The sequence below is a fragment of the Chiroxiphia lanceolata genome, chromosome 3 (assembly GCF_009829145.1).
Source record: "Chiroxiphia lanceolata isolate bChiLan1 chromosome 3, bChiLan1.pri, whole genome shotgun sequence".
NCBI classification, from domain to species: Eukaryota; Metazoa; Chordata; class Aves; order Passeriformes; family Pipridae; genus Chiroxiphia; species Chiroxiphia lanceolata.
In genome coordinates, this window is record NC_045639.1 from 116,115,098 (window position 1) to 116,127,856 (window position 12,759).

At 57.7% G+C, this 12,759-nt stretch overlaps 3 protein-coding genes across 4 annotated transcripts in view; 1 reads left to right on the plus strand and 2 right to left on the minus strand.

The window, feature by feature from the left end:
* The window catches only part of IFT172 (intraflagellar transport 172), a 35,810-nt gene extending 31,777 nt beyond the window's left edge, over positions 1 to 4,033 (plus strand). Inside the window, 6 exon segments of the mRNA XM_032681959.1 lie at positions 666 to 761; positions 1,386 to 1,445; positions 2,200 to 2,298; positions 2,665 to 2,818; positions 3,622 to 3,710; positions 3,944 to 4,033. Coding sequence (XP_032537850.1) covers positions 666 to 761; positions 1,386 to 1,445; positions 2,200 to 2,298; positions 2,665 to 2,818; positions 3,622 to 3,710; positions 3,944 to 4,033 — 588 coding nt within the window.
* A 337-nt stretch (positions 4,034 to 4,370) lies between these two features.
* On the minus strand, positions 4,371 to 6,818 carry KRTCAP3 (keratinocyte associated protein 3). The gene is made up of 6 exons (XM_032681963.1): positions 6,609 to 6,818; positions 6,475 to 6,534; positions 5,695 to 5,895; positions 5,392 to 5,526; positions 4,958 to 5,051; positions 4,371 to 4,778 (listed from the first exon to the last, which is right to left on the minus strand). The coding sequence occupies exons 1-6, from the start codon at positions 6,816 to 6,818 to the stop codon at positions 4,756 to 4,758; spliced, it is 723 nt and encodes a 240-aa protein (XP_032537854.1). The 3' UTR covers positions 4,371 to 4,755.
* Positions 6,819 to 6,905: 87 nt separating this feature from the next.
* NRBP1 (nuclear receptor binding protein 1) overlaps positions 6,906 to 12,759 on the minus strand; it is a 32,645-nt gene continuing 26,791 nt past the window's right edge. For both annotated transcript variants that reach the window (XM_032681962.1, XM_032681961.1), the window contains 10 exons: positions 12,578 to 12,636; positions 11,351 to 11,449; positions 11,145 to 11,277; positions 10,756 to 10,858; positions 9,060 to 9,110; positions 8,832 to 8,965; positions 8,692 to 8,747; positions 8,263 to 8,326; positions 7,954 to 8,009; positions 6,906 to 7,764 (listed from right to left, as the gene is read on the minus strand). In XM_032681962.1, coding sequence (XP_032537853.1) covers positions 7,666 to 7,764; positions 7,954 to 8,009; positions 8,263 to 8,326; positions 8,692 to 8,747; positions 8,832 to 8,965; positions 9,060 to 9,110; positions 10,756 to 10,858; positions 11,145 to 11,277; positions 11,351 to 11,449; positions 12,578 to 12,636 — 854 coding nt within the window. In that variant the 3' untranslated portion in view covers positions 6,906 to 7,665. The remainder of the gene's footprint in view (positions 7,765 to 7,953; positions 8,010 to 8,262; positions 8,327 to 8,691; positions 8,748 to 8,831; positions 8,966 to 9,059; positions 9,111 to 10,755; positions 10,859 to 11,144; positions 11,278 to 11,350; positions 11,450 to 12,577; positions 12,637 to 12,759) is intronic.

Sequence of the window (12,759 nt, forward strand, 5' to 3'; positions counted from 1 at the left end):
AATGTTGGGAGTCCAGAACCATGTCAGAAAGCAAGAGCTGAGTCTGTACAGACCCCCACAGCTGTGGAATGTTGAGGTGCTGCACAGTCTATTTGGGATCATGGAGCAGGAGTGGCCTTGGCAATTCTGGTGTGATGATGTGTATCTGGCAAGCAGAAAAGCGAAATCCCCCTTTAATTCCTCATCTCCACTCCATAATTCTTACATAACTGAATACAAGAAAAAGCTTACTGAGACTGTGGCTGGAGTAGGTTTCCTGGAGAGGCTGGAGAGTCTCCATCCCTTGAGATAGTCAAAACCTGACAGGCATGTTCCTGCCTCTGCTTTGACCAGGGCTCGGGCAGGACTTGGCAATCACCAGCAATCCCTTCCAACCTCACCTGTTCTGTGACTCAAATGGGGGGAATTTGGGGTTGGCTTCTACAGAAAAATAGCAATGTTCATAAACAGAAGAATTTCACCCTCAGGTGACAGTCCCATGTGTTCAGTAGTGAGGGAAGTCAGGGTCAGAACTGAAGCTTTTGACCTTTGTTTGTTACCTGTAGGGCACATGTGGGTGCAGAGTCCCTGCTGTGAGTCTGGGGTGGTGTGATCTCATGAGATCCCTTACAAGCTGTTTTTTCTGTGGTGAATTGTTGTGTCTCTCCTGTCCTCTATGTTCACAGGACACCATGGCTGCCCAGCTGTCCATTTCCCTGCTGCGCCACACGGATCTGCTCCCTGCAGACAAGGCTTTCTATGAGGCTGGGGTAGCTGCCAAGGTAAGAGCTACCTGCCAGCAGAGCAGAGGAGGAGGTGGGGCACCCTGGGCTCAGAGATTCTCAGCTTTATCTTCCCAAATTTCCCCCGATTGCACTTGCAGCCCAATAGCCAAACTCCAGCAGCTGTCTAGCCTCAGGCAGGGAGGACAGACTTCAGCCAACTGACAGGACCTGCAGAGCCAGGGGTGGACAGAGGCCACATTACGGCTCTGTTAGTGTGGCTGTGAGACTGCTCTGGGTCACCCAAGTGTCTGACAGTCTGCCCAGGTGACACATGGCGAGGACAACAGCATGCCCTCACAGCCTGGACCTGGCTGTGCAATAATGGAATCGTGGAATAGTTTGGGTGGGAAGGGACCTTAAAGCTAATCTCATTCCAGCCTGTCCATAATGCTTGGCTGCATTGTGTGGGACAGCCTGTGGCCACAGGGCTGGTTGTCTCAGGGATTCATTCCTCGGGGATGGCGAGCTGGGATGTGCAGTCTCTTTGTCCATTTCCTGTGCTGCAAGTGGGACGCTGTTGCACAAAGAGAGCCATGTCCTCCCCAGACGTGGCTCTGGGAGGAGAGCTGTGGCTGTGAGGATGAGCTGCCCGGTCTCACTCGGGGTTCCTCTCTGTACCAGGCAGTCAGCTGGGAGAACATGGCATTCATCTTCCTGAACCACTTCCTGGACCTCTCAGACGTGCGTATGGTCTGCAGGGGGAGGGCTGTCCCACTAAAATGACATCGAGCAGTAGGGCCACCACAGACCCTTAGCCTGGGCAGGGCACATCTGAGGCTCTCGTGGCAGCACATTGGAGTTCATGCTGATGGAGAGCCCCAAACCCCACTCAGTGTGTGTGTGCACAGCACTGGGTACCCTCACACCACCTGTGGGAGGACCTGCCATGGAGGGCACCTGTACAGCCCTGGGCATGCCAATGCCACAGTGCACGTGGCAGCAAAGAGCACGTTGGCCTGACAGTTTAGGCCTGAAGTCCTTATGGCTGTAGGGGCCGTTACAGCTTTCAGGATGAGCTCACTTGAGTTGTTCCAAGGGAAAGAAAACTACCCGGGGGGTGGAGGCCACCACCCAGTGCCTTGGTCACTGTGATACAAGACTTGGGAGTCCCCTCAGCCCCTTCTTTGACCAGCAGGTTGGTCATCAGAAACACCAAACCCAAGGGAGCTGACAGACCTCACTGTGCCCACACTCCCAAGTGCTATTGGCAGCTGCTGGGGGAAAACAAAAGCCCTGGATTACATCTTTCCCTTCTTTGAGGCCACCTGACAAGTTTGAGTAGGAGAGTGTCTGAGGGGCACTGCAGAGGGTGGCCATGGATGCCAGGAGGGCCTGGTCACCAAAGCACGAACAGACAGGGGCATCCTCACCATGAATTGTACTGTGAGCTCCACAACTGGCATTGCCCAGTGCTCCACCACTTCTCCTTTCCCAGGCCATTGAAGAAGGGAACCTGGATTCCCTGGACCACTCCGATTTCCAGAGAACAGACATTCCTTTTGAAGTGCCACTTCCAGCCCAACAGCATGTGCCTGTGAGTGTCACCTGCATTCTCCAGCTCCTGTGAGCAGTGATGGTACTTCAGGGCCCTCTGAACAGGGACTGGGATGAGGCTGGGATGGTAGGGACTACTGGGGATGGAAACAGAGCCAGCCCTGGCCCTGTTCTGTGCCCCCCACCCCACTGCAAGCACACACACAAACACACATTCTTTCCCATGCTCTCCAACATACACACACGCACTCACCCTCTGCTGTGCACCACCCGTGTGAGTGTGTGCTCACCTGGGCACGTCCTGCACGCCTGTGTCCTGCTCTCCCCGGTGCTCCCTGGTGTCTGCGGGGCTGCAGCCAGGCAGCGGCACAGCAATTCCAGGCCATGCACTGGCCTGTGCCTGCAGGAGGAGCAGCGGGAGGAGGTCAAGGACTGGGTGCTCACCATGTCCATGGACCAGCGGCTGGAGCAGGTGCTGCCACAGGACGAGCGCAACACCTACGAAGCCTCGCTGGTGGCAGCAGGGACCGGGGTGCGTTCCCTGCCCTGCCTGCTCACAGGTAAGCTCCAGGCCAGCTCACTCAGATAGGGGATGATGGTGCCATGCAGGGAGCGGGAACATGCTGCCAGGCAGGTCTGGGAGAGGAGTGGGGAGACTGTGGCTGTGGGAACCAGTGCTACTGGAGGAGATAGAAGGACCCTTTTGTTACTGGAGGGTGACTGAGCACTGGAACAGGTTGCACAGAAGTTGTGGCATCTCCATCCTTCCAGACAGTCAAAGCCATCTGGACATGGTCCTGGGCTGGGGTGGCCCTGTCTGAGCAGGGGTTGGAACATACAGGCTCCAGAGCCCTTCTGACCTCAGCCACTCTGTGTGACTCTGTATGGCTCAGGCTGGCACAGCTCTGCCTGGGGACTCCAGCTGGCCAGCACAGATGCTTGTGCCCGGGCAGCACCTGGCCCTGTTCAGCCCTGCTCTACAAAAGCTGTCACTTCTGGCAAGGTGTGTTCCCCATGTGCACACTTCAGACAGTACTGGACTGCAGTGCAGGACTTAAAGAGGATCAGGGAAGGGAGAGCAGAGGTGAGCCACCAGGAACAAGCTTTAAAATCAGGAGCTGGGTGCCATTGTTTGACCTACTCACTTGGGTGTCCTTGGCCTTCATCTTCATTTGATCCTGCCACTTTGGGCACCCCCTTCTTCATTCTGGTCTCCTAAAGCCTGAGGCAGCATCACCCTCTCCACATTGTGCCATGGGGCAGCCCCAACCATGGCAGAGGGAATGGATGCACCAGGTGGGGGTCTGCTGTGGGGCTCTGCTGTGGGGCTCAGCTTGTTCTGAACATGTCACTTTGTGCCCAGGATACCCTGTACTAAGAAACAAGATCGAGTTGAGGCCAGGCCGAGAAGTCAACAAGGACGCGTGGTACAAGTTCATGATGGCTGTCAAGGTGAGCCAGGACCCTGTGGGGCAGGCAGGCAGGCTGTGGGTGTGGGTTCAGCCCCTCATGCTGACAATACAGTCATGCTGGGTGAGTCACTGTCCCAGGAAGGTTTATTGCACTCTCCCAATGTGCTGTTGGGTGGGAATTAACAGCCCCAGCCCTGCCAGCCCCAGGGGTACTCTCGGGGCCCCCCGGGAGAGGACCTTCTTCCCAGTGCCAAGACCTCTCTCGTTCTGCAGACATCCCACAGCCCTGCGGGCCAGGATGTGATCGAGTTTCTTCGACGGTGGTGTGGGGCACTCCCGAGCACCAGCTTCTCGTTCCAGTGAGCAGGACTACGGAAGCTTTCAGGGCAGTTCTTCAGCACCCTCCCCTTCCACCACCCCCAATAAATGTGTACCTCAACCCTGCTGTGCTCCTGTTTGCCAGGGGATGCTGAGCCCACAACACAGGCAGCTGCTGGGGCACAGGGCCATAAACCCTGTACACGACTCTCAACCTCCACCCTGATGGATGACTGTCACACTGAGACCATGGCTCTGTCAACATCCCTGTGCCTAGGGAGTGGTGAGCATGGACATGTTCTCTCCCAGCAGCTGCACAGTCCTTCCCTCAGCAGGCCAAGGTCCCAGCCAGCACTTGCCCAGCAGAGCCACTCACAGAAGCCAGTGTGGAAAAGTTTATTTACTCAAGAAAGCCAGAGGCTCACACGAAAGGGATTCTTCACCTTCTGTTCCCTGCCCTGCCTGAGCACGGCACAGCCAGCTGACCTGCTCACAGTGCCACCAGGACTTGGGCCCCAGCACCTCTGCTCACCCCAGTCACTGCTGACAGACATGACTGCTGACAGAGCCTTCAGCATGCCAGGAAGGGCCTGGCAGCCTGGGAGAGAAGGGGAGAGCGTCTGGGGCCCAAAGCACCTTCTGACCTGCAGGATCTGTGCCAGGTGGGGGGTGGGGCTGGGGGAGAAGGAAGGCACACCCCTCACCCCTGCAGCCCACCTTACCCACAGCAGGGGCATGGTGCAGGTGTGATGTCACCTTGCTCTGGATCACAGCACTCCTGCAGCAGCACCTGGGAGTGAAGGAGCACGTGTAAGCGCAAGGCTGTGCTGCAGGTCCCAACATCGCACTGATACCACTGGCCATGTGCTTGGGAAGAGGTGTTTTGGGGGGCTGATGTGGGCAGGGGCCCTTTTGATGGCAGAGCCTGCACCCTGCTGTCCCCAAGCACGGCCCATGTGCTGCGCTCACCTCTCCAGCTAGGCACGAGACTCAGCCAGCCCTGCCAGGAGCTGCTGCCTCTCTCGGGGTGGCCTCGTCCGTCGCTGCAACTTGGCCTGGTCAGCTACAGAGTAAAAAAAAGGAGGGAAAAAAAAGAAAAGAAGGGGAGGGTGGCAAGGGTATGTGATGGGCAGTTTACACAAGTAAAGAACAAGGCTTGAAGAACAAGAGCCCCTGACTCTCAGGGGCATGAAGAAGAGGGTCTGTCCACAACTCTCCAAGATGAAGGGGTGCCGGTCTGGCACCCAGGCTGGCCAGAAAAGGTTCCAACTCGGCATCCCCCCCTCCCACTGCTGCACAGTCTGCTTGTTCCCAGCAGAACCCAGCACCTTCAAAATGCAGCAAAAAGGCAGCAACTGTGGGGGGCAGATACAGGGAGACCCATCTGGCTGGACAGGGCATACCTGCTCTTTGTCCCAGCTGTGTGCACAGGGCCCAATGCCCCGGAAGACCAGAGCAACCAAACAGCACCTGCCCGAGAGCACAGCTTCTGCAGCTGCCAGCAACAGGGAGGGGAACCAGAGGGCCAGGGCCGTGTCCTGTGGAGCAGGGGGTCAGCAGTGTGGGCACTGCACCAGGCTGCCTGCACGCCAGGCAGCAGGGGAGAGAAGAGGGAGAGGGAGACAGAAGAAGAAAAACGAGAGGAAGCAGCGAGAGAAAGAGGCTGATGGGAGGAGCACGGGTGTGTGGTGGCCCCGCAGACTCACATAGATGCGCGTTGTGTTGAAGGGACAGTCGTTGGTTGCGATGGCTGTGCGGGCGTCCGCAGGCAGCGCGGAGCTGTTGCAGCCCCTGACCAGGTGTGTGCCCCGGCCGTGCACCGTGAGGGCGATGGCCAGTGCCAGCCCCACGCTACACGCGGTGGACAGGAGGCAGTTCAGCAGGGACACGCTCAGCAGGGTCCAGTGCTGCAGGTAAGAACACCCGACTGGGACTCGCCCAAGCTGGGGGAAATGCCAGGGCCGGGCACCCCCATCTCTGCAGAGCTGCTCCGCAGGGTCACGGGCGTGCTGGGAACCCGGCAGACATTTGCTCCGACAGAGCGCACACCACCTCTTGCCTCTTCCAGGACGGCTCATTGCCCGCCGAAGAGCGTCTCTCACCTTTCACACCCTTCACCCCCTGTGAGCTCGGCGCCACCGGACGCCCCCTCCCACGGGCTCCGTGGGGAGACCAGCACGGGCCCCACTGGGCAGAGCGCTGGGACCCCCCCCGCCGCAGCTCAGCCCCGCGCCCCCCGCTCCGCGTCCGCCCACCACTCAGCCCATGAAGGACCCCGGCGCGGCTGCAGCTTCACCCACCGAGGCGCTCCCGCCCTCCCGGGGCCGCCGGCGGGGCCGAGCCGGGCAGAGGCGACACCCACAGCCCCGGCAGCCGCCGCCGAGGCGGAAGGAGCCCGCGGGGCCAAGGTCCAGGGGAGCGGCTGTGGGCGAGGCAGGGCCGTGCCGAGGCCCCCGGCCCGCTCGGCCCCGCAGCCCCGCACTCACCAGGACCGCCCGGGACAGATTGTGCGACACCAGGATGGCGACGATGCCGGCGGCGATGCTCTGCGGGGAGACCCGCGCTCAGCAGGGGCCGGGCAGGGCCCGCCGCCCCCGCCCGGCCCCTGCTGAGCGCTCACCAGCAGCCCCGAGCACACCGACACCACGTTGGCCGCCGCGTACTCGGGGGTGACGGCGCGGCGGGCGCCGGCCACGTGCCGCAGAACCGAGCCGTGCACGATGGCGCCCAGCACCAGGCTGCCGTGGCCCAGCACGATCAGCCCCAGCCCCGAACGCATCAGCCGCCGCGGCTCCGCCAGCGCCCCCGGCCCCCGCCGTCCCCCGGCCATGGCCGCCGCCACCGCCGCCCTCGCACCGCCCCGGGGCAGGGACGGGCGGCCCCGGCCCGCCCCGCCCGGAAAGAGGCGGCACTCGCGTATTTACAAAACAGTTTATTAAAAATAGGAAATGATAGAAATGAGATGCAGGAGCCGCGGCTCAGCCCCGCCACGCGCCGGGACGGGGCGAGGGGGCCGCTGCAGCCCCCGAGGTCCCGGGAGCCCGCGGGGCCCGCAGGGAGGGCGGGGGGGCTGCCAGGGCCGCAGGGCCACAGCCCGGGGCCGGCTCACGCCGCGGCCCCGGGCGGGTGCGAACCAGTAAACAAAGTGCAGCCGGGAGCGGGAGCGAAGCGCCGGGCAGGTGGGGAGCCCGGCCACCCCCGGGCCCCGCGGCCCGAGAACGGGAGAGTGACGGGGGGTGCAGATGGGTGCGGGGCATAGGGGCTCACCCCTGCTTACCTTTAAATTAAAACAAGGAGAAAAAAAGAAAAAGAAAAAGGAAAAAAAAAAAACAAACAAAAAAAAAAAAATTTTGGTGCTGTGCAAAAGACACTTTGTACAATTCAAACAGAACAAACTCCATGCACATGAGTGGGGCTGCAGAACACCCCGAGCCAGGCCTCAGCTCTGCAGCATGACCTGGGCAAAATCCCAACAAAAACAGGGCTGGAAATAATACTGATGCGCAAAGTCTCCTTTAGAGGCGGGCAGGGAGGACTGTCACTGAGCCCAGCCACGGCACATGCAGGATGAGCTTCCAAGCACTGCAGCTGGGGTCTTGCGGATGCCCGACAGTGGTGGGCAGACACAGAGGGGTCGCAGGCAGCGAGGCCGCGCTGGCCGCCCGGGAGCCGTGGGGCTAAGATGACACAGTCACTGCCGTCAGGGATCCATTCCGAGTGTAGTAGAACTTGCTAAACGCCTCTTCAAGTAAACAGGTGAGTCTGCTCTGGTCAGCCTGGGGAGAACAAGGACAATTAAGGGTAGGCCCTGTCCACTGAAAGCTGAGAGCTTGGCTAGAGCCCCCCAGGGCAGGGACATGGCTTATTCCTCCTGCCTCCCCATCAGAAAAGGGTTGATCTGGTCTAAATCATTGAACTTTGAGAAAGGAATACAGGCCTATAGCTCTACCTGAGCCCCTGCTTACCTCGCTGATGAATCCAAGCTGGACCAGTTCAGCCGCCAGCTCCTGGATGTTGTCATCTGCAACACAAGGAAGGGTGTCAGTTCCCAGTCCAAACACACTGCTGGTCCCAGTGCACCTCAGCACGGTCAGAAGGCTATTTACTGGGCTGAGGAAGGTACTTACTGGGCTGAGGAAGGTATTCACTGGGCTGAGGAAGGTACTTACTGGGCTGAGGAAGGTACTTACTGGGCTGAGGAAGGTACTTACTGGGCTGAGGAAGGTACTTACTGGGCTGAGGAAGGTACTTACTGGGCTGAGGAAGGTACTTACTGGGCTGCAGGTCACAGCTCAAGTGTCGATTCAACTTGTCTTCCAGTTTCAGCAGCAGTGTCAGCTGCGGGGCACAGAAGTTCTCATGAGGGACTGCAGTCCTGAAGGATGTCAGCCCAAAGCATCCCCAGAAATGCCCCCCCAGGATGGGAACCGCCCCTCCAGAGCCCCACAGGGGTCTGACAGAGCAGCCTCAGCCAGTTTCGTCCCGAACCACGGCTGACAGCACCATCCCACACAGGAAGCCTGGACCTGGGGGTGGGCTGAGGTCACAGGTCAGTGGCTGGCACAGCCCGAGTCGGGCTCTGGGTCCCGGCAGCGGCAGCTGCGGCAGTACAGGGTCCTCCCAGGTACCAGGAGCACATCAGAGCCATGAGCTCTGCACGGCTGCCCTGGTCCCCCTCAGCTCAGCCAGAAGTGGGAACATACGTGGTGCTTCACCCCCTCCTCCACGGACTCGATGTTGCACTGCATCAGCACCACCTGGAACAGAGGCACAGAGGCGGTGAGCGGCTGCCTGGCTCCCCTGCCTGGGGACGGGACGGGGGAACGGAGCCCCGGCGCTCACTTGCGCGTCTCCACCTCGGCGGGCTCTGGAGTTGGGGTTTTCACTGATGGGGGAGCAATGGGAGATTTCACCACGACCTGCTGAGGCTGCTGGGGCCGCGGCATCCCAAAAGCTGTGAGGGGGTAGATTCCGTTCCTACAAGAAAGGAGCAGGGTCTGAGGTTATGGCTCTCCGAAATTTTTCCCGTCTCACACACAGTTAAAGGTGCCCTTTAAAAAAACCCTCTTACCTCACATCCTCCAGGAACTTGTCCAGCTCCAATGCCGGAGATTGTGAGAAGCTGGAAAACAAAACAAAACGTCCTGAGATGAGAAGTTATCTCACAATAACATCCACTCGGGTCTCTTGGGGTCCAGTTCCAAATCCCCATGTCCTGGGCTGTGTCCGTGGGCAGGATGGATATGGACAGAGGCAGCCACAGATGGGACAGGCTCCAATCCTACCATAAGGACACAACTACCCAGAGGAGCTAAGGACAAGGCAGCGGTTAGGGCAGAGCAGTCTCACTTCCCTGCAGAGCTGTCTAATGCACAGTTATTTGGAAGGTGGCTCAAAGACACTGTTCCTGGCAAGGTGTTTCACAGACACCTGCCACACAGCCCACTGGTTGCAACAAACACTTTGAACAGCCAAACCCCTGTCTCAAGGCTGCTCTGAAGCGTTCCAGAGATGAGGCAGGGACTGCAAAGCTGCTCAAACCCTGACAGGATATCCACAGGTCTGGTGTGGGCTGCACACCTGCCTTGGCTCCCTGACCACTCTCCAGCCCTTCCCACACTCCCAGCAGCTGGGACTGTCCCATCCTCTAACACAGCAGTAGTTTTCAACAAAATTTTTTTTTCTGGCAGCTTGGGTTGCACGGCAGTCTGATGAACCACTCAAAAGTGATGCTCTCTGACATTTCAAGTCATTGCTGTGCTTCCTTTCCCTTTTCCAGCACCTCTGAGGTATGGCACTACCAAAATCAAGTCCCAGGCTGGTGCTATGTACAGCCAAACCCACACAGACTGACATCCCACGTATGTAAAGGATCTCTCTTGCACAGCTTTGGCTGTTCACTTGTTGTCCTCCATTCTGAACCTTTATCAAAAACATTCCAAAGGGAATTCCATACTGTTATTTCCTAGCATTATGACGACTGAAAGGTCAGTTTTTAGAAGGGTCTCTATAGCTCAGAGAGCTGCTCAAACAGACAGAGCTGTTCTTTCTTGTCACCCTGGTTACTCTTGTTCAGCAGCTCGAGCATCTCAGAACTCTGGGCTCCCCTGGAAGCATCCTGGGCTTCTCTGGGAACACAGTACTCACCTGTTAGTCTTTTCAGATAATCCCTCAAGTGGCCAAGGCTTTGTTATCTAAAATCACTTTTTGGCACTCTACTTGCTCCATATGCATTGCAGTCAATCCCTCAGGGAGCCACTCCTACAGTGTAAGTGGTGCTGTGTGTCACTGACAGCTGCCCAAACTGCCTTTCCCTGTGCAGAGTGTGGAATAGGCTGCTCCGTTAGGAAAATGTGGAGGAGCTCTTCCTCCAAGGTGTTGGACTTCATTTGACAAGGCTGTGATTGGTCTGAGCACCCTCCCAAACTATTCAGCCATGTTTCACTGAGGACTGTTCCAACTGCAGCATATTCACTTCCCACCCCTCCACCTGGGAAAAGATGCACATCTCAGCTGCGTGGAATCTGCTCCCAGGACACAGGTGCAAGGTCTCCTCTCACCCAGAAGTCGCCCCAGAATTCTGTGTGCCCAGAGAGGCAGCGACTGCTCCTTTACCTCCAGCTCCATCAGCTCCCATTGGTTCCCTCAGTGGTGAAGCACCACCACTGCAGTGATGGGCAGCGTTCCAGTCAGACCCCGCGGCGCTCAGCCCAGGGCCCCAGCACTGCTGCCCCCAGCAGCCCCCAGCGCACACCACAGGGACTCACATCATCTTGACTCCTTCCCTGTCCTCATGATTGACCTCTGCCAATACCGCGTTCATGTCGAGGTTTTTGGTCATTTCTTCTAAAGCATTTTCAGGAATCATATCTAATTTTTTAAAAAAAGGAAAAAGAACAATTGCAGTTTCTTTCCAGACTCGGCAAAGTAATGAAAAGCAGAGAGGTCTTGAGCTCTCTGATGCTCCTGGAGCAGGCTGGGCACCACAGCCCTCCCGGCCCCACAGTGGCCACCGCTGCATCCCACAGCCGGGTCCTTGCCCACGCAGAGCAGCAGGGAGGGGGGTTCCCGGGGAGCCAGCTGCACTGACAGCTTGGCAAAGCTCTGCAGGACACAGACTGATGAGGGGATGTGGCTCCCAGGGCTCTGTACTTACGCTGGTGCCCGATGATGCAGTGAGCAGCCAACAGCTTCAGCGACGGGACCTCGAACAGCGCCGGGTGGAACAGGAGCTCTCGGGCCGTGGGGCGCCTGCCAGGGTCCTGTTCTAGACACTTCTGAATGAACTCCTAAAGACAAAACCGGCATGAGACCACAAGCAATGCCACCAAGCAATGCAGGGCACCAACCCCCCTCGCTCACCCGCTGCAGGGGGTCCTCCAACAGTTGGATGGCACTGTTGATGGCCTCCTGCGGCACATATGATGACTCCCCATTCCCCTGGATCTCCAGCACTGCCATCTGCAAACACAGAGCAGGGCATCAGACTCCACTGGGAATGACAGACTGCAGGGAAGAGAGCTCAAGGAGACCACTGCCAAGTGTGAGATAACCACAGCCAAGCTGTTCGGGGCTATTTAGGGTCACAGTTGGGAGAGACAGAGAGAGTGGTTCCTCATCATGATAGCTTGCTCCTAGCACCCCAACAGACTGCCAGGGAGACCCCAGAACTCTGCCAGCAGCACCCTGGACACTAAGTGTCCCCATCCTGAACCTCATGATCCATTGGCCTGTCATTCTACTTGATAATTCCATCCTCTAATGAAGCAGTGCTGGATTACTGCCAGGATCTGACAGCATCCCTCCTGGCTTTGTGAATAACTCCATATCACAGAACAAAAGCAACCACACAACACATCCAGAATGGGTTACAGACAACAGACATGAATTCCCAGCTAGGAAAGGCTGGAAAATATCGCAGAGAAGGTCTTCAGACTCAAGTTTTGTTTCCTGAAAGTTGCATCTTTCCACAGTTCTCTTCCTGCTTCATTTATGAAAAGTGCAGCACAGGTTGAGAGTTCTTTGTGTTGGCTCTTTCTGACAATTCTTTCCAGAAAATATTCCTAGCAACAACTCCCATTTCCTGGACTTGGGCCTACTGACTGCAAGGATCGAGGAACCACAAAGCTGCTACAACCAGGTGTGTAGACTCACACTGACTACAACCAGCATCTCTATCAGATGGGCACAGGCTGGCCCAGAAAAACTCATGGACTACAGCTGCCCTCTGCTCCAGACACCCCAGAAGGAACACACACTTCCCAGCTGGGAGCATACATGGACATTACGTACAACTGGCAGCAGTGACTGTTCCCACCAGCCAGTGGGTCAGGCCTCAGGGCTGGCCAAGACCAATATTCATTACCCGTTAGGAATTTTGGGAAGAACTACACATCACTGAGCCCTTTACTTCTTAGTGAGGCACTTAGGGGAGCCTCCACAGGGATCCCTCCTGGGCAAAGTGCACTTGGCTCTGAGAACAAATCGCACTTGTCACCAAGGTAACCCACCCATGGGCACAGCTTCTCCAGAGCCATCTCCTTCCTCAGATTTATCCTCTCTGTCCCACAGCCCACGCTCCACACTCACCTCCAGTGCACACATCCCAAAGGAGTAGATGTCCACAGCAGTGGTGACGTTGGCAACTTCTGTAACACAGAAACAGCGCTGTTATCACTCAGCCCTGCATTCAGCAGCACCGCTCTGCGCAGGGCTGGGACAGTCCTGCAGCTTCTCCCTGCTCTGCTACCAAAGGACAGAGAAGCTGAAGC

Coding starts and splice junctions, on each gene's coding strand:
- KRTCAP3 (XM_032681963.1), bottom strand. CDS start 6,818: ATGGCCGGGGGACGGCGGGGGCCGGGGGCGCTGGCGGAGCCGCGGCGG. Junction 5,527..5,694: donor TCAACACAACGCGCATCTAT/GTGAGTCTGCGG, acceptor CCTGCTCCACAG/GACACGGCCCTGGCCCTCTG. Junction 5,052..5,391: donor ACAGCTGGGACAAAGAGCAG/GTATGCCCTGTC, acceptor TTTACTCTGTAG/CTGACCAGGCCAAGTTGCAG.